Consider the following 24335-nt stretch of genomic DNA (forward strand, 5'->3'; position numbering starts at 1 on the left):
TTGTATCCACCCTTTTCATGGAGGCTGCAGACAGCGGGGATCAGAAGCCGAGAGTTCAGGTTCATACGAAGCCGAACCTTGGCCGGTTGCTCATCTCTAGTCAGGAGAGGCCACAGGTCCTCTTCAAAGAATATTTCTGTTTCAACACATGAAAGTTAAACAGAAGCAGTAACAAGGGTGTTTGATCCAGCACTCCCAAGGGTGTCGGTAATCTGGTTAAAACACAACTTTTAATATAACCAGCTAAAAATATTTACTAATATTTGGTAAATTAGAATTAAATTAAAATTCGAATTCTGTTTATGTGGCGAATTGCTTGTTTATTCCACATTGGCTGTATACATTTATGATGTTTGTTTTTTCTATTTTCTTTATACTTAGGCCGTGTTATAGGCCTTGTATTATTTTCTTTGAAAAATCTAATAAAAATTAAATTAAAAAAAAAAAGAAGGAAATTAGAATATGTCCTTAAGTCCCTTAATGCACGTTGACCAACAAGCACTAAAATGCTTATTTATACAGTACGGTATAGTAATAAAGGAAATTATAAATATAAATATAAAAAACTTAAACCCTCCACGTCTGTTAGGTTCATCTGATTCTAGATGTCCTTTCTGATCATCCCAGAGAAGACAAACAAACTCCCAGTGACGCACTTTCCTCGTCTGTCCGTCAGATTTTCCCTTTAATTTAGTTTCCCTTCACTGAACTTTTTCATGTGTCATAAAATCTTTTTTAAGATCCGTTGCCAACATTGTACTCAAGTTCTTCTTCTCGCTTATTACAGATTATCTATAACTCAGTGTACTCCTGAATTCTTAAGTCTACCGAAATTTACTAGAAACATAAAATGAATGCGGCCTGGCCCCCAAACATGCACCATTTAGAACCCTCAAGAGGGCGACTGTAAAAAACATACATCAGTATATATGAGACTCTAAGGTTGGTTTAGTAGAAGTAGAAGAGGAGCAGATATGGTCATAACGGGCATAGAATCTGATATTGGCTAGAGATCAGCAGAACTCGAGCATACTTGGATCCGATTATTCGGCATTTGACTATCGGTGGATGAAGAAGTTGGATGCAGCTCTAGAGTCCTGGAAAACATGGATGCAGCCTTTACATTGACCCAACTACAAAGGACTGAAGTAGGCGCCAGGGAGAGCGCTCCTATCATGAGTACAACACAATCCATAGGTTAACTGCATAGGTTATCACTACTATTAACCAAATAGCAATTTTGTAATAATAGAAAAACAGACCCATCCCTGTAATATGATGTCCGTGCATAGAGAAGTGTATGCAGGTGACAGATCCGTTTTATGGATTATTCCTTTTACTCTCTAGAGTCTTCTTCTTCATAAGGATTGCTGCCATAGGCACAGTTTCACCAATAAAGTCACCAATAAATAATGGTTAATGGGAGGCTCAATCCTTTTCCATTTATATCCACCAGGAAGTTATAAAGATGTTTATAATAATAAAAATAATAATAATAATGTTCATTTCAAATAAAATGCAGACTTTATTTCATCCATCATGATTTATAAGTAGTTCTTATACAATTATGTTTTCTCCTCTTATATGTAAGGGGATTCCTTACTATAGTACTGATGGTGTTATGAGAAGCACATTGTAGCTTATATACTGCATACCCTGAATGGCCACTTTATTAGAAACCCCCATCTAGTAGTAGATTTTAGCCTTTAGAACTGCAGAAATTCATGGGACATAGATCCACTAAGTGATGAAATATTGGCCCAAATATTGGCAGCATCACCACCCAGCTGGATGGTAGCTGGATATGTGACACTGCAACAGCAGGAGCTGCAGGGGCTGGCAGCAGTCAGTGATGGCGTGGGGAGGGGTAAGTATACGTTCTTCATTATTATGTTCCCCAATGAGTTTTGAAAAGGTTTGATTTCTATTTTCTTGACTTTACACAACCTGTTTCTTGCCATCCTCCTCTAACCCCTATAGCTAAATTGTTCACATCTCAGGACCCCCTTTAACTGGATGTTTTTTCTCATTCATGCCATTCTTTATATACTGTCAACAACACAGCATTGAAAAGCCTCCCAAACTTGACAATGCAATCCTGGTCCTGGTTAGTCTAGCACCAATGACTAGGCCGTATTCGGAATCCTTCAATGGACTTTCCCATTTAATGTGGAGTCACCCTTAGGCTATGTTCACTAGCTGTATAAACAACGGCTATTCCCATGAGCGGCCATTGTTTAACGCTCATTAATTCCAGCCTTAGGTAGCGTTAAACAAGCGCCATTCACTGGGACCAGCCATTGTTTATACACTGTGTGAACATAGCCTAAAACTGATCCACGAAAATTTTGCTAACATGATTTTATGTCACCCTCTAGGGTCACAGGTCTCATTTCTATACAGGAAAGGGGAAAGGACAAATCTCCCTGATAAAATCACCTTTCAATGCTAATATAATCTATAGTAAAATAGCAAATTAGTAATTATATTGCATTAGTTGTACTGAGTGTGTATTGTAGTCCGCAGCTTCTTTTAGAATCTGGAACCAGGCGACATATATACCTATAAACCAAAACAATAAAGGGTAACTATAATTCAATATGCATTTAAACTTCCGACAAGTCTATATCCTGCTGCTAAAAAGAGAGCAGTATATGGATTGTCCCTTAGACTTGCATTGCAGCACATCTGCTGTGCAGGTCTATGGGACATACTGTAATTCTATATACCGCTCGCTCCCTTAGGGCCAGTTCAAACTGAGCAAGATAGTCGGAATTAAAGAGGAAAGTTTACTGGCCAAAAATCTGGCGTACTAGTTCCGTGCAAATTGCGCGCGGAACTAGTAGGCCAGATTCCTCTTCAATTCCGACAATCTTGCTCAGTGTGAACTGGCCCAAAAATTCTGCTTGAAATTCCTCCCGTAAGGGTGCGTTCACACCTACAGGATCTGCAGCAGATTTGATGCTGTGTTGAGTTATTTAAATGAAATCTGCTGCAGATCCTGTAGGTGTGAACGCACCATAAAAAAATGGACAGAGCAATGTCTCATTGTGTTCAATGGGATTTCCGCTCTGTTGTTCACACTGCAGAATTTCCGATCAGAATTTTCTGCCGCAGATCTGCTATCTGCCTAAAGAATTGACATGTCACTTCTTTGGGCGGATTCTGCTAGAGGAATCCTATGGAAGTCAATGGGGCTTGAATTCTGCTTGAAATCTGCTCAAATTCAGCTTCTATTCTGCTCCTGTTCTGCCAAAGCAGGAATTTCGAGCAGAAATCTTTCCTCTTTTCCTCGTCTTTTACTTAGTGTCCATGAGCCCTTACAAATAGCTATAAACTTATGGGGAAGTTTAAATGTGTATTCTGCTTCCTGAGAATTGTAGTTACTATTTACATTGTAGTTACGCTGCCATTAGGGAAAAATACTGCCAGTAGCTCTGCTGTGAGATCAGGCCAGAAAGGCTAGCTTTCACGAGCCACACATCAATAAGTCTTGGGCTTCCATGACCCTGTTGCCAGTTCCCTGGCTGTCCTTCTTTGGTCCCTCTGATAGGCACTAGCCACTGCATACAAGCAGCACCCCAAAAGGGCTACAGCTTTGGAGATCGACTAACCCAATCATATAGCCTCACAACCTGGTGCAAAAGAACACTTGCTGGCCATCAGTCGTTGATAATCCGAGTATTCCTCTTCCCTCTGGAGCCAGTAGCTGTGTAGGCATGTCATCATGTGTGGCCTGTTCAGTCAAAGGAGAGGACTGTCTCTGTATGGGAGCCAAGGGGAGTATATGTTTTTGTTTTGTTTTTTTCCTCCATAAGGAGGCAGATCTACATAATGGGGGACAACTATACGTACTAGTGGAGCAACTGTACCTAAGTGGGTATAGTTTCTGAAATAGAGATGCCTCACCACCACTGAACCATGTGACAATAGCGGGGACAAGCAAAAATTAACACTTGTAGTCTGTCAGTTTCTGATAATTCGATTTCCTCTTCCCCCTGGTGCCAGGAAGAACTGTGCAGATGCGCAAGATGACGTCCACTATTGTGTCGCCTGTACTAGCATAGGAGAGGTAAAAATATGGAGGGCAGCTCTATGTACATGTACTGTGGAAGACACTACAACCATACCTCCCAACTTTTGCAAAGAGCAAAGAGGGACATGTGCGCCGCGGTCCCCATAGCCACGCCCCCATATCGGCCTCCATAGCCACGCCCCCATAGCAACCCTCCATAGCCACGCCCCCATAGCCACTCCCCTACAGTCACCACATGCTGCTGACTGAATAGTGCCCTATACAGTATCCAATCCCGCCAAAAATGCCCCACATAGTATCCAATGCCCCCATATAATGACCAACATAGTATCCAGTCCCCCATAGTGCCCAATCCCCCACATAGTGCCCCACATAGAATCCAATCCCCCACATAGTGCCCCATATAGAATCCAATCCCCCATAGTGCCCCACATAGTATCCAATGCCCCCATATAGAGCCCCACATAGTAGCCTATGCCCCCATATAGTGCCCCACATAGTATCCAATGCCCCCATATAGTGCCCCACATAGTATCCAATGTCCCCATATAGAGCCCCACATAGTATCCAATGTCCCCATATAGAGCCCCACATAGTAGCCTATGCCCCCATATAGTGCCCCACATAGTAGCCAATCCCCATATAGTAGCCAATCCCCCCATATAGTGCCCACATAGTAGCCAATCCCCATATAGTGTCCCACATAGAAGCCAATCCCCCATAGTGCCCCACATAGTATCCAATGCCCCCATATAGAGCCCCACATAGTAGCCTATGCCCCCATATAGTGCCCCACATAGTATCCAATGCCCCCATATAGAGCCCCACATAGTAGCCTATGCCCCCATATAGTGCCCCACATAGTAGCCAATCCCCATATAGTAGCCAATCCCCCCATATAGTGCCCACATAGTAGCCAATCCCTATAGTGTCCCACATAGTAGCCAATCCCCCATATAGTGCCCCACATAGTATTCAATCCCCTCATATAATGCCCCACATAGTAGCCAATGCCCCCATATAGTGCCCCACATATTATCCAATCCCCCATATAGTGCCCCACATAGTAGCCAATGCCCCCATATAGTAGCCAATCCCCCATATATGCCCACATAGTAGCCAATCCCCCCATATAGTGCCCCACATAGTATCCAATCCCCCATTATAGTGCCCCACATAGTAGCCAATCCCTCCATATAGTGCCCCACATAGTAGCCAATCCCCCAGAGTGCCCTACATAGTAGCCAATCCCCCAGAGTGCCCTACATAGTAGCCAAACCCCCATAGAGTGCCCACATAGTAGCCAATCCCCATATATGCCCCACATAGTAGCCAATCCCCCCATATAGTGCTCCACATAGTAGCCAATCCCCCATATAGTGCCCCACATAGTAGCCAATCCCCATATAGTGCCCCACATAGTAGCCAATCCCTCCATATAGTGCCCCACATAGTAGCCAATCCCCCAGAGTGCCCCACATAGTAGCCAATGCCCCCATATATGCCCCACATAGTATCCAATCCCCCATATAGTGCTCCACATAGTAGCCAATGCCCCCATATATGCCCCACATAGTAGCCAATGCCCCCATATATGCCCCACATAGTAGCCAATGCCCCATATAGTGCCCCACATAATAGCCAATCCCCCATATATGCCCCACATAGTAGCCAATGCCCCCAAATATCCCCCACATAGTAGCCAATCCCCCATATAGTGCCCCACATATTATCCAATCCCCCATATAGTAGCCAATGCCCCATATAGCACCCCACAGAGTAGCCAATACCCCCCATTTGTGTGGCCCCAGCGGAAAAAACAATAAACCAGTAACTCACCTGTCCTCCAGTCCCAGCAGCTCCTCTCCCGGCAGAGCGCGCACTCCCGTCATCCTCCGGGGCGGGCAGCGGGATACAGAGTCACTGACTGTACCGGAAGTGATTCATGATGGAGGCTGCAGGTCACTTCCGGTACAGTCGGTGTCTGTATACTCCGCTGCCCGCCCCGGAGGATGACAGGAGTGCGCGCTCTGCCGGGAGAGGAGCTGCTGGGACCGGAGGACAGGTGAGTTACTGGGTTATTGTTTGTTTTTTTTCGCTGGGGCCACATATAATGCGGGACACGGGGGGGCCGTTCCGGGACTGCGGGTCAGCACCCCGAAAGCGGGACTGTCCCGCGAAATCCGGGACGGTTGGGAGGTATACTACAACTGGGGCAACTCTTATGTACTGGGGGAGCAACTACAGCTAACTGGGGGCAGCTCTATGTATGGGGGGGGGGGCAGGGCAACAATACCTAACTGGGAGCATTTTAACACACTGTTGGGCAGTTCTATATACTAGGGGCAATGATGCTAAATGTGGGCAGGTTACAGGCTGGTAAAAACTATACTTACTAGGAGACAGCTGTAACTAATGGGGTGCGGGTAGCCGGTGGTAACTAATCTCTATATTGTCACACGATGGGGGTATTAGTAATCTGTTTATTGCATTTTTTTTATTTTTTTTTATGCAGTAGTTTTGATGATCGTTTTTGGTCATAAGGCCAAGGTCATTTGTGAAGAGGCGACAATTTGTCTTTTGTATAGTTTTAATTGGTAATATTAGGCTGTGTGTAGTAACACTATGGTTAGTCAGTCACTAAGTGGTGGCAATACCTGGTGTGACAGTATAATTTGATCTTTGTATAATAGAAGTTTGGTGTAGAATCCTTCCTTTCGTAGTGGTTTTTGGCAATTGTATGACTATTATATACAGTCCACTTTTCTGGTACTGTTACACACAAACCTTTACAGAGTTTATCCTCTGGCATCAGAAAAGCTAGAATGAGTCCTGCACTCAATGATCCCACAACTAGTATCAGGCTGGATTCACACATCTGTGCTCGATCCATGAATCCCTCAGTGTACCGGACTATTTCCCCGCATAGCATGATGCATTAAAGTACAACTCTGGTGAAAAGCCTTTTCCCAGTTATTGAAACACATTACATATAACTTTGTAATATGCTTCAGTTACCTATCTGCCCCCTTCCCTATCTTTTCCCCCCTCAACCCCCCCACCAGGAAGTGAAGTAAACTCATTCTTACCTAATGACTGTTGACCCCAGGCTGCACTGTGGCAGCCATTTTATGACAGTGACATCATCTAGAGGGAGGCGGGTCTAAGCCCTGTTAGGCCGGCCTCCCTTTGTCAGATGACTCAGATTGCTCAGCTCTGATTGGCTGAGCAAGCTGTGAGCCATCTAACAGTTCTACAGAGTCAGTTAGACATCACAGGAGACAAAGTGCACCATGGGAAAAACCAGGAAGTGAAGAAAAAAAAAAAAGAAAGAAATGAAGACACCAACTGGAGCTTCAGTTCAGTTTTTTTATTTTCATTAGCGCCGGAGTTGTCCTTTAGGGTATATTCACACGAACGGATCTCGCTGCGAGACCGGCAGGTCCTGGCAGTTCCCACAAACTATATACTCGCTGCGGTCTGAACGACCGCAGAGAGTATGTAATTCTGCCGCCCTTAACCCCTTCTGCTCCCGTCCGGCTCCCCCGCTGTAAGCATACATTACCTGCCCTCGCTGCACGGGTCCGGCGTCCTGCTCTCCCGTCCGGCCAATCAGTGGCTGCGGCTGGGCAACACACTGATTGGCCGGGCGGAAGAGCAGGACGCCGGACCCGTGCAGCGAGGACAGGTAATGTATGCTTACAGCGGGGGAGCCGGCCGGGAGCAGAAGGGGTTAAGGGCGCCAGAATTACATACTCGCTGCAGTGTGAATATACCCTTAATATCATGCAGGAGACTTTTGTGGCACTGTAGTGACTGAGCCACGTGGCTGTCTTAGAGTGCTGCGGGATTCCCCGCTCCTGCCATGATATTGATACATCATGCCGTGGGGGGAAACAGTCCAAGACAAGCATTTACTGTCCATGATTTACAGAGCGAACACAGAACGTATGAATCCATTCTGGAGCAATATTGTGAATTATGCTTCTTAATGTACTAGCTTGATGAGAATAAAGACAGGAGACAAGCAGAGGACAGTCATTTGTAGCATAATTTATATACATTTATGGCTTCATACAACAGATTGTTCTTGTGTCTGTAAATACATCAGGCACTTGTCTGCAGATATTGAATCATGAATTGTTAAGAAAATAAAAATAAACACATGAAAATGCTGCAATACAACAAAAGAAAGCAGGTTTTTTTACATGCCACCATTACACATATTGCTGATTTATTGACTTCATGTTGAATGGATGATTTAAAAAAGAAAAAAAAAAAGAAAAACAGGAAAACAAGTGTCAGAGTCGTTTTGCTTGCATGAACCACTGTGTAGCCTCTAAGGAATATACAACGTAAAATTAATATAAATCAGTCATAAATTAAAAAGGGATTTTACAAATTTTTATAACTAAAATATGAATAAAATATCAGCTGATGCACTGATAACTTTTTTTTTTTTCCAGTGGTTTAACAAGTGCAAATATAGGATTTTAGATTGGTCCGATGAAGAATCCCCCTACATTTAAAAGGGTGTGTTAACCCTTTAAAAGCCTAAATAAAAATCTATATTGTTTTGTTTTTGTTTGTTTTTGTAAATGAAGTTGAGCACAATTTCACACTACACTACTACTGAGGTCTATGAAGAAGAGATCTATGGTCCTGTCTGCTGCAGGTAAGGAATACTAGATCTATTTCCTAAAGAATATTTAAATAAAGGGTCGTTTCTTCCCGAACAGAATTTTGGCTCTACAGTATCCTAGCCCTTGTGGGGGGATATTTTGTTGAAATCTTATTGGCTCCCACAAATTAGGGTAGCGAAAACCGCTTTAGGGCTCATTCACATACAGTCTTTCATTACATATTTAATATGCACTAACAATGCACAGAATTAAAAGTAAGTAGCATAAGGCGTGACAATTATACCATAATATATTTGGCACAACTGTGGGCAAAGATTTTGTCCGTATGCCACAATATGGCTCCTGTAAATGTATGGCCCAAAAAAAGTCTATATTACAGGTGTCAAACTCACGGCCCTCCAGCTGTTGCAAAACTACAATTCCCATCATGCCTGGACAGCTTCGGCTTTAGCTTTCCAGGCATGATGGTAACTGTAGTTTTGAAACAGCAATTTTTTTTCCCATCTGTACTAAGGTCTTAAGTCCAGGCCAGTCTGATGACCTGAACAGACAGCAGTCAGTTCAGATCTTTAGTAGTGTTAGGCTATAGGCTGTATCCATGTTTGTCAGGACTGCATCCAATTGGCAGCCACAAGGAGTCAAAGGCCGAGCACTCCAGAACAGTTCCAGAACAGTTAGGCCTCTCTGCTCAACACTAGTCTTTACATCCACAATTGGGCTTGGACTTGCAGCCTTATCATGGAAGCAAAAAAGCACCTTGTGTGAACCGAGGCTTATAGCGCAAAGATCCTGCAGACTACAACATAGACCTCTACTTTGTGGATCCCAGGTGGTGGAGAATGGGGGGGGGGGAGGGAGGGTAGCGTTGTGCTCAACTCCAATCATATATAAATTTTCAGGTGTTGAGTTAGGCTTAAAGTCTTAAAGCAGTTAGATCCTTGTAGACAAAGATCAGCAGTATAACCTGCTCAGACACCGATCATCGATATCATCACTGAAGCCCACGTGAGCTGGTGCAAAAATTAACAGCTTGCTTACGGTATATATTGCACGTTATACAAAGTTGTCCAGTTACAAACTACTGGCGAGACGGCCACAAATGTCTGCGCAAGCAGGAGGAACTTCAGGCATGATCGCTACGTGGCCACATAATAAGTTAACATACGTAACAAGCTTGCGTTAATGCAAGGACTTAGCTTACTGAAACATCAACAACTGCACCGCTATATGCCTAACTAAACATTATACATAGTACTAATAAAACAAGGCATCTCCACTGACAATGGAACACAACATTAGAACGGCATGGGCGGAGCTGAGAAAAGCTGCATAGATAAATCCTTACAATCCGTACGTTTGGGCACAAGACGGGGTTTTCCACGCTGGAGGCCATGTTTCTTAGAGAGTTTGTTGTCATATGTCTAAGCATCCATGTTAGTGTTTTTGCAGAAGAGAATGAGCACCTACTGAACAGGAGGGAGAATCTTACCCCGAACATTTACCAAAAACACAAACCTCAAGTTAGCTAGACATTTTACATGATACGTATGAGAAAATCAGTTCCAGTTATTAGAAGAGTCTGTATTACTAATAGTGACGGTCACAGGCACGTACCTATAAACTTTTTGAAGTTTTTCGCAAATTTTAGGTGCGGTTACTTTACAGCAGGGATGGGGAACCTTTGGCCCTTCAGCTGTTGCAAAACTACAGTTTCCATTATGCCTGAACAGACTAATCTAATACTTTGGGCAGGAATGATGGGAATTGAAGTTTTGGGCCAAAGGTTCCCCATACCTGCTATACAACAATTCTCCCCAACCTGATCCAAGCTACTGTTTGACAACACCTAGAGAGGCAGAAGCTGGGAACCTTAAGTCTTAAGAAAGGCCAAAAACTCTTCAGGATGTCAATCACCTTCTCTCATCACTTGGTCAATATATTTATCTGTGTAGTAAAATTCATAAACTATTATTGGCTCTTTAAAAGGGAAAAGGTAATAATATAAATGGCTTGTCAGAACTAGGAAATATGGATCTACTGTTTATCTAGAAACACCACCACTCTTACGGGTGGTATCCGGTATTGCCGGGCACAACTATTCAAGAGAATAGAGCTGCAATAGCAGACAGACCCCATAGAATGGAATACAATTACTGTGGAAGGGGAGGAGGAAAGGGAGACCCTGTTATAGAATTCTGGATAAAACCTTTAAAAACATATCTACGAAGTTTTAGCAAAGCTAAGCTATTAAACCAATAAAAGCTCCTTACAGCTGTGATCCTACATTCGCAGATTTGTCGTCTTCCTTGGTCTACATAATTACAGCCTCACTGATTACGTATTCTTGCAATTTTGTCCAAATTGACTGTGAGGGTTATGGCATGTGATCAGTATAACCGGGTGGTTTTCTTGTTGTAAACATTCTTATTAGGCCTGGTAATAGTGATCCCATCGATGAAGGGCTGGTAGGGCTCATAAAATGTGGAGAAACCCATTTTCCAAGGCCCAACAAGCCCAAAAGGATCAGCACTTAGGGTACTTGCACACTACGGGATCCGCGACAGGTTTTCCGTCGGGATTCCGTAGTGTGCACATACCCTTATGTTGGATGTTTAGTGTGTCCAAGAACACCCTGTTATACCACAGCATTAAATAAAATTAAAGGGGCCCTCCATTGATTGTGAGAATGAAAGGGCTGCATCTCCTCAACAGATTGTTTCAGTGCTTAAATAACCATGGCTGACTACAGTTCTCAACACAGTCGGATGGCTCGAAACACAACTAGCACAGGGAAGACTCAGAAGGTGACAGTCCTGGTTTAGCGCATCCCCTTTTATAGCCGCACAATCATTGGGGGTCCCCATATAAGAGCTGACACACTGTAGAATATGGCATCTTTTTATAAGAGCGGAAAACCCTTTTTATTGGGGTTAATTGGGATTGAACAGAACAAAAAAAATGCTGCAAGGGGGCGGATAAATGTTTACTACTTCTACATTGCAGGTATACGTCGCCTTTAAGGCGGCATATAACTAATCCTAATCAGGTTTTATTACCAACCATGGAGACATAATAAGGAATAATGATGCTTTGTATATATAAGACAACACGGAACCTCCTTTTAGTTGTTTAGCGCTCACTATAGGCAAACTCACTGTATATTAAACCTATCACCCCAAAAGATGGCGGCAAACACTTCTTCGCCAACATTGTGCCTGTAAGTTACACATTTTTTGGCCAGGATCATATAGGTTGCAGGTTACCAACTCCAGGCGGGCAGTGGGCGGCCCATCCATGATGTGATTTCATTATAATAGAAGTTTGGTGGAGGGGGCTTTATACATGTAATTGCCAAGTCATGATTTTCTCCCAAGCAAGCGATACAAATAATTATACATTTCTTTTAGGCAAAAATGAAGAAATATTTACTTCTTATTTACACAACTTCCTCCATTTTTCCTTTCATGAAAATATCAAAACACATTGGTGGGGGGGGAGGGGGAAAAAAAAAAAGCACCCAAATCCTGTAGGTACAAAAGCTGGTATAAAGCACACAATGAAATACTGAATGCTTCTGTGCTATGGGAGGACTCTAGAACGCCGCACAGGTCAAACATACATGATTATCCACAATTATTTACCTTAACTGAAAATAAAAAAACAAGATAAAACAATTACAGAGATCTTAAAAACACTCTTTATACAAGTTCTGACATAACCCATTGTCTCTAGAGTTGACTGCTTGTAGGATAAACCCTTGAATTGGATCGACATAAAGCTGTTCCAAGATGTGCTTGAATTTAGGCAGAGAGCAATACAATACAGGCACTATATAGTGAAGAGCCAAAAATACAGAGTATGGCAGGCTCCAATTGACACTTTTATGAGTTTTGCATTAAAGGTAATGTACTTGCTCCCAATTCATTCTCTCTCCTTCTAGTGGATCTAAAGTCAAATATAAAGATATTTTGCAGATTTATGTATCTCTGTAGTAACAGACTACAACAGTCTGGTCATGCAGTCATTCCCTCTACCATGAGTATTTATAGCTAACCTACCAAATGAATATTAGCAAGAAGCCGAAGACTGGAGGGGAAATGTAAAATCTGACTACACACAGCTGGTTTGTAGTCTGCTACCATGGAAACACATAGGGGAGATTTATGGTGTAAAGTGAAACTGGGTCAGTTGCCTCTAGTAACCTATCAGATTCTGATCGGTTGCTACGGGCAACTGAGCCAATTCTACATTATACCAGTTTGATAAATCTCCCCTATAGTCTTCAACCGGTTCCAAAATATTTGTTGGGTTTGAATGTGCAGCTATGGATCTCTGTGCAGACTCATTCCCCATACTCCTGATAAGATAACTCTGTCATGGCAGGACGGTGATGGTACAACTCCATCTATCACCATTATATGGGCAGACTCAAAACAACTCTCTGCAATGGATAAAAGTATTTCAGTCTTTTTTTTACTTTTTTTCTCTCAAAATTTCTTGAAAATTTGTAGGGCAGATAACTTATATTTTTTGTTTTCTTTTCTTTTTTTAATAAAATACTAGCACCAACCCTGGATTATGTATATGTTGGTCCAATAACAGGGAGACTCCCTATTGGTTAGGAATGTAAATAAATTAGACTGTTGCCGCTAAACATACATTTGGCAGTTACCAAAGAGACAAATAGCATTAAAAAAGAATTTGCTGGCGATAGCTCTTTATACTTCTTGTTAGATCATTTAGTGCATTAGGGACTTATGTAGCTTCCAGTCTTGAAAAAAAAATGTAAAAGTCCCATTGCTGAGCCGGATCTCACATCCACAGCAAGCACCTAGAGCAAAGAAGCGGGTACACAACACCATAAAGTCATCATTTCTTTACTGCTTATACAAGCACCCGAATGGCAACGACAACGTGAGCTGTTTTTTTTTCCCCCCAGCAGATTTCTTTTTTTTTAGTCAGTTTGGCACTTCATAAAGAGAGAGGTCCAGGAGCAGCATGGAACTGGCATACACTGGGACACAACCGGATTTCTTCGGGCATGATGTATAACAGGCCAGAGAAGAGCATCTTTGGAGGTTTCTTCCGCTGTCCTTTAGGGTAATGCTGCCAAAAATATAAAGATTATTAGTTTAGGAGTCTAAGAAGTTCTTTTATAGACATGAACAATCTCTGACAAATTGACTTTCTTGTATACTTCTAAATGGCATCACTGAAAAAGACCACCTGATCCATCCAGCCTGCCCCTTTCTTTACTCCTTACCATACACATTAGTGAACAGGCCTGCCTTTTGCATCAAAGTAGCACTCTTGTCCATAGGCTGTATCCAGTATTCTCCATTCGAGCTGTAATATCACATACAGCTTATGGATAAGGGTCCTATTACACGGCCCGATCATAAAGTAGTGTGGCGGTAAAGAATTATTCACAAACTGACACACATTACAAAGTTATACAACTTTGTAATGTATGTTATGTCTGTGAATGGCCCCCCCTCCCCGTGTCCGACCACCCCCGCACGTGTACCCGGAAGTGTTGGTGCATTATACATTACCTGATCTGTGTCGCGCATGTCCTCCATCTTGTGCCAAACATCATCTTTGGCCGGCCAAATCGCTGCCGCTGTTCCCCCTCTGCCGCGTCATAACTGTGCTCATCCGCGATTGGCTGAGCACAGTTATGCTCAGCCAATCGCGGCTGAGCATCAGATGACGCTGCAGAGGGCGGGCGGCATTCGGGACAGTCGGAGCTGTTCGCCGGCCATCTGAAGAAGACGTCACTGACTGAGGATCGGGGACAGGGGTCGGCACGTGACGGGTGGGGGTGGTGGGACACTGGGAAAGGGGCCATTCACAGATATAACATACATTACAAAGTTGTATAACTTTGTAAGGTGTGTTATTCTGTGAATAATTCTTTACCACCGCACTACCCCTTTAACTGAAGTGGAAAATAAGAAAGTACTTACCTTACCATGTTCCCTGATGTCCTCGAGCCTATTCTGGTCTCTGCACTGACAGGCTGCTCAGCCAATCACTGGCTGTGGTCTTGTCTTAGCCAGTGATTGGCTGAGCGGCCTGTCAGTGCAGAGACCGGAATAGATAGAGCTGCAGCTACACCGACTGGAGCAGAAGGGAACAGAAGGCACCAGGGAATGTGATGATGATCGTTTCATTGGCTGATTGTTCTCTCTATTACATGGAGCAATAATCGGCCTGATTCGGATGATTATTGCTCCCTGTAATAGGGCCCTAAGAGTGGTATCATTCCTGAGAAGAAAGAAGGGCTTTGTTCTTATTCTGGAAAACACGTATATAACAGCCGTATACACTGTTTAGCATGCAGTCACCACACCCAATCTCAATGAGCACATTTCTACAAAGTCTGTGGGTAAGAGGCTGCTGCTTGCAGGAAACCAGCAAACTTTGAAGATCCCCCAGCCAAAACCCCACAAAATGGGTAATACTTGAGAGCAGTGTATTGTGGGAAATATAATATATGAGGGCACCTGGCTCACAATGTAGATAATTGGATGCCTGCTTCCAATGGCAATAACTGGGATTGTGAAGGCAGCTATTAATATGAATGGAAAATACAACCAGCCTATTATAGTATAAAACTATAAATCAAAAGTATTAACACTGTTAGGTTGACAGAAAAACTACAGGCACAGGTAATACATAAGGAACTGCATATACTGCTATGATGCAGGCCTGTATCACTGGAAAAGGTGTGATTCATAGAGGAGTGGTCACTACGGCTTCATAGCTAATTAAACACAAGGTTGTTTGGGGTGTTATTATCATACCGCCTCTTTTTTTAGTTATAAGCCATTGTATTGTAGACACTTTCTGCAGGTGCAGAGCAACTTTTGGTCTTCAGGCTAGCTCTTAAATGGGATGATAAAAAAAGAGCCAAGAAGAGCCAAGCAAGTTTGGGATTGGATGCATGAACTGTCTGAAGAATAGGTTTACTTATAGACTATAGGATACTCCACTAAATATACAGCAGTTCCCTAATATGAACAATTCTTGGAACTGAATTCCTATATATACAGAATTCATATAATAAATATTATATATATATATATATATATATATATATATATATATATATATATATATATATATATATATATATATATATATATATACACACAGACACAGCAAAAGATACAAACATTTCAGGGTATATAAGAAAGCTTAAAAACTGATACTTTTTTTCCCTTGAAATCCATACACCTGCACCCTGGTTTAACGCAAAGTTGTCTGCTGGAAAAGACTACTAGAGATGAGTGCATTTTGAGCATGCTCGAGTCCAGTTGTTCAGCATTTGATTATGGGTGGCTGAAGTTTTATTCTGCCCTAATTGAGAAGAAAATCCTGGCGGCACTCACCACTTTCATCATCATCATGCAATTTTATTTGGTTCAACTAGAGATGAGAGAACCTCGAGCATGCTCGAGTCCATCCGAACCCGATCGTTCGGCATTTGATTAGCGGTGGCTGCTGAAGTTGGATAAAGCCCTAAGGCTATGTGGAAAACATGGATATAGTTATTGGCTGTATCCATGTTTTCCAGACAACCTTAGAGCTTTATCCAACTTCAGCAGCCACCGCTAATCAAATGCCGAACGATCGGGTTCAGATGGAGTCGAGCATGCTCGAGGTTCTCTCATCTCTAGTTTCAGCCGATTGCCTTCGTCAAGTGCCTTTAAGCAGTTGAAGAAGGCAAATGGCCAAAACGCGTTCTGCTGTTCACACTGATGCAGTTTATGGAACGGAATCAAATTGCATGATAATGAAGGTGGTGAGTGCCGGGATTTTCTTCTGAATTACTGTACTGGGACTACGTTCTTTTCCTTGTGCACCACCTATATACACAGAGTGCCGCTCTAATCCTTTTCCGGATTCTGCCCTAAGGCTGCCTGGAAAGCATGGATAGAGCCATAGGCTGTATCCATGCTTTCCTGGACTCCCTAGGGCTGCATCCAACTCCTTCAGCCACCAGTATTCAGAAGCAAAATGAGCAGACTCAAGTATGCTCAAGTTACACAACTCTAATGTATACAGAGCTATGTAAGCAGCGAGTCTATCCATTTCTCTATTGTAGTTGTCCGAGGCTTCAATCACCTGAGTATTAGTTATTGCTTTAAAAGTGTCAGAAGTGTGGTCAAAGCCCTACAGGGCACTGTCCACACCTCTATGACACTCCAGAGCAGCAATAATTTATTTTCGTATTTTTCTTAGGTGACTGCAGCGTCTGACAATTACAGTTAGGTTATGTCTCACTGCTTACATAGTTATGTAGACACAAGCAGTTTGGGACGTCTTTCCTAGCTGAAAGTTTCTTTTGAACAGGTAGATAAAACAAAGCCAAGATTTGCAAAAGAAGAGTCCATGGAGCCTCATCAAAGAGTCTCGAAACACAGGACTAGCCAGATATCCCTCCGGAAAGGACCCAGCCAAGGGGTGGCTCCTGTAAGGAAACCACCGAAACCACCATATTAAGTGGCCCTATAAGTCAATGTAATGACAAGGGAAAAACCAAGGCCAGGTATCCATCTACATACAGCTGTTTCGGGGTGTTGCCCCTCATCAGTGTGGAGCAGGATTCTGGCTAGGTGGTTTTGGTGGTTACCTTACAAGAGCCACCCATTGGCTGGGTCCTTCCCGGAAAGCCAAGATTTGAGAGACCACCATACACATTAGAGAGACAGTGCCATCAAAATCGGATGACAATTCTCTAATTCGTATGCAGGCCGTATATAAGTAATTCTTCCAGATTTTTGGAATACTGTAAGATCTGAATGTGAATACATATTTTAAGCTTTATTCATGCAGTCTTTAAAACAGCTGTGAAAAAAAAAAAATCGTATAAAATGTACAAATTAAAAGAGGGTTAATCCAAGATCCACAGTACTGGGGATATCAAGCTGACTGGTAGGGGGTTCTGACGAAAGGGACATTCACCAATCCTAATAACGGAGGTCAGTGCCCCAAATTAATGTTCATGCACCAACAATGCTGCATTTATTCTCTATGGGGCCTCTAAACACTGTATTCAGCAATGTTCAGAAGCCCCATAGAGTATGAAATGAGCACTGGCTGCTCCATTCAGTCCGGGGACAAAGACCTCTGTTGCCAGAATTGGTGAAGTTCTCACCACTGGGACCCCCAGGGGCTTATTCCCTATCCTCTGGATAGGGGGAATACTTTTGATCTTGGGATAACCCCTTAAATACTGCCATACATGTCACATACTTACAACTGTTTGTTTCTATCCCGATACCCAGCTGTGTGTGGTAGTTGTGACACTGTGAGGAAAGCTTTGGTTTGATAATAGGCTATCAAAGTTAAAATCTGCTTCTCCATCTTCCATGAGGTCATTCCGAATAATGGACTCCATGTCACAGTCCAAGCGTTCAACGAACATGTCATCCAAGTCACTAGGCAGCATCTCCTGGTGGATGGAGACTATGCCAACTCTGCCGTAGCCATTACAGCTATGCATGGGATAAGAACCCATACTGGGCATTTGAAGGGGCTGAGACATAGGCACTTGTAATGAAGTTTTCACCGTTGATAGACGGCTGATGCCAGCAGTGTGAGTCATGGTACTCCCAACATGGGGCAAGGCACGACCATTCATGGAGGGCTGCTGAGTATGTTGATGTGTATGGGGAATGGTGTTCATTTTGCTGTGGGGTGGCTGGGTGCCGTATGCAGACATGCCAGAATTGGATGCCATCAACACATTCTGACTTAGAACCCTACCATTGCCTTGAGAGACCACGGGCTCTGAGGCCAACAAATCATTATGTGGTGGGGAATCTGTAGTAAGCAGTTCCTTCAGAAGTCCGGCTGGAACATTGTATGGGCCCACAGCCCTATAGGCCTGTTTACTGTCTGGGACACTTTGCATAGACATCTGTGATATGGAATTCATGCCGGCTTGAGCATATGTATATTTTCTGAACTCTGGATCGGGTGGGCTCATACTTGTGTCTGGTGAGGTGAATAAATACCCAGATTGCTGCTGCATCATTGAGGCGGGTGAGGACTGCGTGGAGACAGTCAATGAGGTGTTTGGGGATAGAAGATTCAGATTATCTAGAAGATTCTCCATATTCTCAGAGTTTCCAATCTCTGATAGACTTGGCAAAGTAGATGCCAATTTAGTAGAAGAAGGAGGATATACAAGACTGTGTACATCAGCATCTCCAAGGTCTTCTTCCTCCGGCATGATGGAGCTTGCATTGGAACTGGTTCTTGGACGAAATGTGTTCCAAGCTTCAAAGTCGTCATTGCTGTGTGAACTAGGGCTTCCCGGCCACTTCGGGAACTGTGAGCCAGGACTATCGCCGCTGCCTTCTTGGCCTGGCTGTAGAGAGGCCTTTTTCTTAGCAGCTCTTCCTCTGCTTTTTGCAAACTTGCTGTTGTTATCCATAGAGGCGGCTCGTCTTCTGGGGGATTTACCATTCTTTCCACCTTCTGGATTTAGGATCCACCATGAACTCTTACCAGTCCCTTCGTTCTGCACCCGCACAAATTTGCTGTGAAGGGACAGATTGTGCCGAATGGAATTCTGTAAGACATAAAGCACATAAAAATGAATATATGGCTCTGTAGGATGTAGTACATTAGCCTCATTGCTTACTATATGAGTAATACTTTCACTTTATTGTTCCCTATGAATCCTTTAAGTATTCATATAGAGCTGTGAAGTCAATTCACCTTGGCTTGTGTGTAGAAACACGGATCCTGTAGCCTTGTGCCTTTATGTGTCAAGGGGCTCTTTAGTGAAATTTCTTATGGTACCATGACATTCTTTGTATATAATAAAATAAAGCAGTGAAATGACGGTCATAGCATACCCTCTATACAAATATACAATCCATTCTACAAAAGTCCATGAACTTCAGTACTTTGAGATGCAGAATATATTGGGGCACTGAACAATTGTGGAATCAGTGTAAGGTAAACCAGGACTATTAATAGAAGGATCAGCTAAAGGCCAAGAATGGATCTTGTTCATACAGTCCACCATCATCAATGCCAAGCTGCTGCCCCAGTCTTAGAAAAACATAGCCGCTTCATTTCAGAAATTGCACCATTCTAGTCTCCAGTTTAGGTGTGGGGTTTGAAGTTTACTTCCATTAAAGTGAATGGAGCTGACTTTTAATACCACACACAACCTTACGACAGGTGTGGTGCAGTTTTTGAAAGCAGCCTGTATATATCCCCTCTTAAGAATCTCTCATTACAACAACTCCATCCATTAGACCATTGGTGTCCAACATGCGACCCTCTAGGTGTTGCAATACTTACTACATTTCCTACAATGCAAATCTGCAAGAAATCCAAGTGTCGGCTCATTGTAACAGTCCTGGTTGGGTCACTACAGGTTTCTCATGCTGGAGCTGTGGCAATCGGTGGCAATACAGAAAAGCTGACTCAGCCACCTTGAAGAGGAAGAAGTCAACTTTCTGACACTTACGTAAAGTAGAGTAGGAATCTATAGACTGAGAAGTTTCTGCTACACTTTTCTTAATAACTAAGACGATAGTATATACCGCTGACTATCCTGACAGGGCACCGAGAAGATCAGACGCGGAGTGCGGATGGATATACCACCTCTGGGATTGCACCATTGTCTCTCTGACAATTACACATCCAGTGTCCTCAACCACAGTTACTACAGCAAGGACATCTGGGGTCACACATTAACTCCGCAGCCAAAAAAGAAAATTATTTTGGAGGGGGGAAAAGCTTAATTTCCTAACAGGAAAGCGTCTGCTTGGCTCATTACACAGATTCCTGTTTTTACAGTTATTAAAATTATCCAAGGTTTTATATCATTGTAATGGCCATACAACTGGTACCATACCAGAATACAGGTAGACATACATCAACCTGGGCACAACACATACATAGCATATACCAAGAGGGAAACTACGTATATGTCATATCAAGCTGGGTACTACATATACATCACAATAAGCCGGACACTACACATACATAGCATATACCAAGAGGGGAACTACGTGTATGTCACTCCAACACACACACACACACACACAAACACACCATACTAAAGACTACACGTTCACAGCATATACCAAGTTGAGCACTTCTCATATATCACATATACTAAGCTAGGCATTACACATAGATGACACCTAGGTGGGAACTAAACATGTACATCAGGCTGCGCACTAGACGTATGTTGCATAAATGCTGGGCACTGTGCATACAGTAAATCACAATGCTGGGCACTATGCATACAGTAAATCACAATGCTGGGCACTATGCATACAGTAAATCACAAAGCTGGGCACTATGCATACAGTAAATCACAAAGCTGGGCACTATGCATACAGTAAATCACAAAGCTGGGCACTATGCATACAGTAAATCACAATGCTGGGCACTATGCATACAGTAAATCACAATGCTGGGCACTATGCATACACTAAGTCGCATAAAGCTGGGCACTATGCATACAGTAAGTCGCATAAAGCTGGGCACTATGCATACAGTAAATCACAATGCTGGGCACTATGCATACAGTAAGTCGCATAAAGCTGGGCACTATGCATACAGTAAATCACAATGCTGGGCACTATGCATACAGTAAATCACAATGCTGGGCACTATGCATACAGTAAATCACAATGCTGGGCACTATGCATACAGTAAGTCGCATAAAGCTGGGCACTATGCATACAGTAAATCACAATGCTGGGCACTATGCATACAGTAAATCACAATGCTGGGCACTATGCATACAGTAAATCACAATGCTGGGCACTATGCATACAGTAAATCACAATGCTGGGCACTATGCATACAGTAAGTCGCATAAAGCTGGGCACTATGCTTACAGTAAGTGCTTTATTACACAGGACGATTATTGTTCGAAAAATCGTTAGATCGTTCAGATTTGAACAATTGCTTAGTGTAATACATATAATAATAACTCACATAATGCCGGGCACTATGCATATAACAACTCACGTAAAGCCGGGCACTATGCATACAGTAAATCACATCATGCCGGGCACTATGCATTCAGTAAACCACATAATGCCAGGCACTATGCATACAGTTAATCACGCAGGACAACTTTAAACAAACTGCAAAAACGCAGTGTGAACCCAGCCTTACATCAAGGTGGGCCCTAGCCATAATGTGCCTTAATGTCCAAACAGCCACTAATGTTGTTGTGCATCATAAGAGCTTGGACCACTGTAAAGTCAGAGATTAATAATTTCATAAGCATTATTTAAGAACAGCTCCACCCTTGTCCATAGGAGGTGTCTAATACTGCAGCACTGCGAGTGACTGGACTACCAGCCTTCTTTCCCCCCTATTATCATGCAACCTAAAATATGGTAGCAATTTACCAAAACCCACAGGTAAACCTCACAGACAAGTGTTATGAACCTATGTACATAAAGCAGAATATTTTTCTATATAATTTTATGTATAAAATCCCCATTAGATGACAGTTCTGTGAGGCTGATCAGCAGCAAAACAATCTCAGCGAGACGACTTATACAGCCAGAGAAGTACATGGGTGGCTTCGGGGTCATGTGATCCCGGCCTTCTGTAAAAACACGCTTGTTGACAGAATTATGGTTTCTGCAGATTTCCATAGAGGGTGCATGGAGAATTTCACTAGCAAATAGAGCCAGGCCTGAAGTCACACTGGAAGCTAAACAAATGACTGAACGCTTGGTGAAGGGATTGGGGCATTTGTTTGAGGCGTCAGACCTGCACATAGCTACTGGAAGAAGGGGGTCCCGGGTGCAGCTGTATTCGTGCCCAGTGCTTCACTGGTCCTGGCAGAATCATGCTCAGGAATGTGTGAAAGGACTAGAAAAAAAATACACTAAATGAATAGAGCCTTCAGCTTGTGAAGCCAAATCCAGCAGCCCTGACTTTAACTCTTTAGGGTCACGCTATACAGATGTAGCAGAGCTGAAGTAGTCTTTGAATAGAAATTTTTAGTGCAACACCACAGGAAAAATAAGTGTACAGGCAGTCCCATGCCGAGTGTGAATTCACATGCCTAGTACTAAAAACACGTATGACAAGGCTAATCCCATAGTTTCCTATGTCGTCCAATTGGTGTCCAGTGATATCAGCTGTGATGCTGGACATCTCAAATTGCATATTATAGCACTGCACAGCAAGTATATAAACAGCAGCTCTAATGGTTTTTTTAATGGTTGAATTTTCACGATAACAACCGCATTTGAGTGATAATCGTCTCGTGTAAACACAGCAATCGCTCAAGCGACAAGCGAGAAATCCTTCATCTTGATCTTTCAACATGCTCTCATTGGTCGTCATTGGTCGCTTACTTAAAATTCGTGTAAACAGTCTTTCACATATTGATCCTATGTGTGAGATCGGCTTAAGCAATCTTAAATCGGTTGAAAAAATTGTTATTGCAATTGTTTTATCTTTTTATCTAAATGCTGATCGTTATAAAAATTATATTGTTCCCTCAAAATGATTAAAGGATCGATTGGCCGAATTATGACTCTGTGTAAAAAGACCATAAGATAACACCTTTTGGGGGATGGCTTTCCCTTCAACTCAGTGTTTGACTGATTAGAAGCCTTAGAACATGATTGGGGATTCAGGCAAAGCCAGAAAACTCTCCAGAAGGAAAAATTGCCCATCTGTAAATAAGTCTATAAGTCTCCATATGTCTTTGCAGCACTCTCCTCAAGGAGACACATTACCCCCACTAGTGTCAAGCTGGACAGAAAAACACTGCATCCAACGTTTCTCGATCTATGGTCGCTAGAAGAGTGCACAAGTGTTTTAGCTCAAACTTCGTTCTACTGCACCTGTAGATAGGAATTAAAGGGGTATTCCCAACCCTGCACATCCAGCTATCCTCTGTCAGTAGGATAGGGGATAGGATATTCAGTGGCAATGTGACTGCTTGGACCCCTAACAATTACAAGAGTAAGTGAATGGCGTGCACCATGCACGTACGATCAATGCCCTATTCATGACAATGATTCAAGCTAAATTTCTGGTATTTTTGTATAAAACCCAAGCCTATTAGTGAGCAGTCACCTTATATAAAGTGTAAGGCGTGCACATGCAGTATATTTGTACCTATACACACACAAACAACCTCGGCCAAGCTCAAAGTTCACCCCCTAGGCTCAGCCTTGCTCACCTTTGCTACACAACAAACAGCCAGGCTTGTGCCACCCCCTGCCTCTCTGTATTCTGTACTGTACATCCTCTGCCCTAGTAACCATGAAATCAGCAGTAAACATGGATTCGGGAGGGAACAGAAGAGAACATAAAATGCAGACTAGATACAAATGTGAAGACCTTGGGGATCAGCGTTTTGCATTTGTTACAATGGAATTCACAGGCTGAAAGCAAATGAAAACATCTCGATAGTAACATGGAGAGAAGAATATCGGGATCCTTCCCGCAGGTTAGCAGTATGAAGCGTATGCCGAGAGCTTATACTCTTACTATTTGTGCCTGACACAGCAAGAAGGGTCACGCAGGAAATTCCTCTCACAGGAAGCTGCAAACGTCTTAAGATATAAGCCAAAGCCAGTAAGGAATAGACCGAGAAGGGCAAAACACCCAGCACCCTACAGAGACCA

The 24335-nt window shown here is 42.9% G+C and overlaps 1 protein-coding gene across 1 annotated transcript in view; it reads right to left on the reverse strand.

Annotated features, from left to right (window-relative positions):
• Window positions 1-9173: 9173 nt before the first annotated feature.
• The window catches only part of FOXO1 (forkhead box O1), a 49837-nt gene continuing 34675 nt past the window's right edge, over window positions 9174-24335 (reverse strand). Inside the window, exons 2-3 of the mRNA XM_069969954.1 lie at window positions 17948-19267; window positions 9174-13785 (exon numbers count right to left, since the gene is read on the reverse strand). Coding sequence (XP_069826055.1) covers window positions 17960-19267 — 1308 coding nt within the window. The 3' untranslated portion in view covers window positions 9174-13785; window positions 17948-17959. The remainder of the gene's footprint in view (window positions 13786-17947; window positions 19268-24335) is intronic.

The sequence above is a fragment of the Dendropsophus ebraccatus genome, chromosome 5, assembly GCF_027789765.1.
Source record: "Dendropsophus ebraccatus isolate aDenEbr1 chromosome 5, aDenEbr1.pat, whole genome shotgun sequence".
NCBI lineage: Eukaryota > Metazoa > Chordata > Amphibia > Anura > Hylidae > Dendropsophus > Dendropsophus ebraccatus.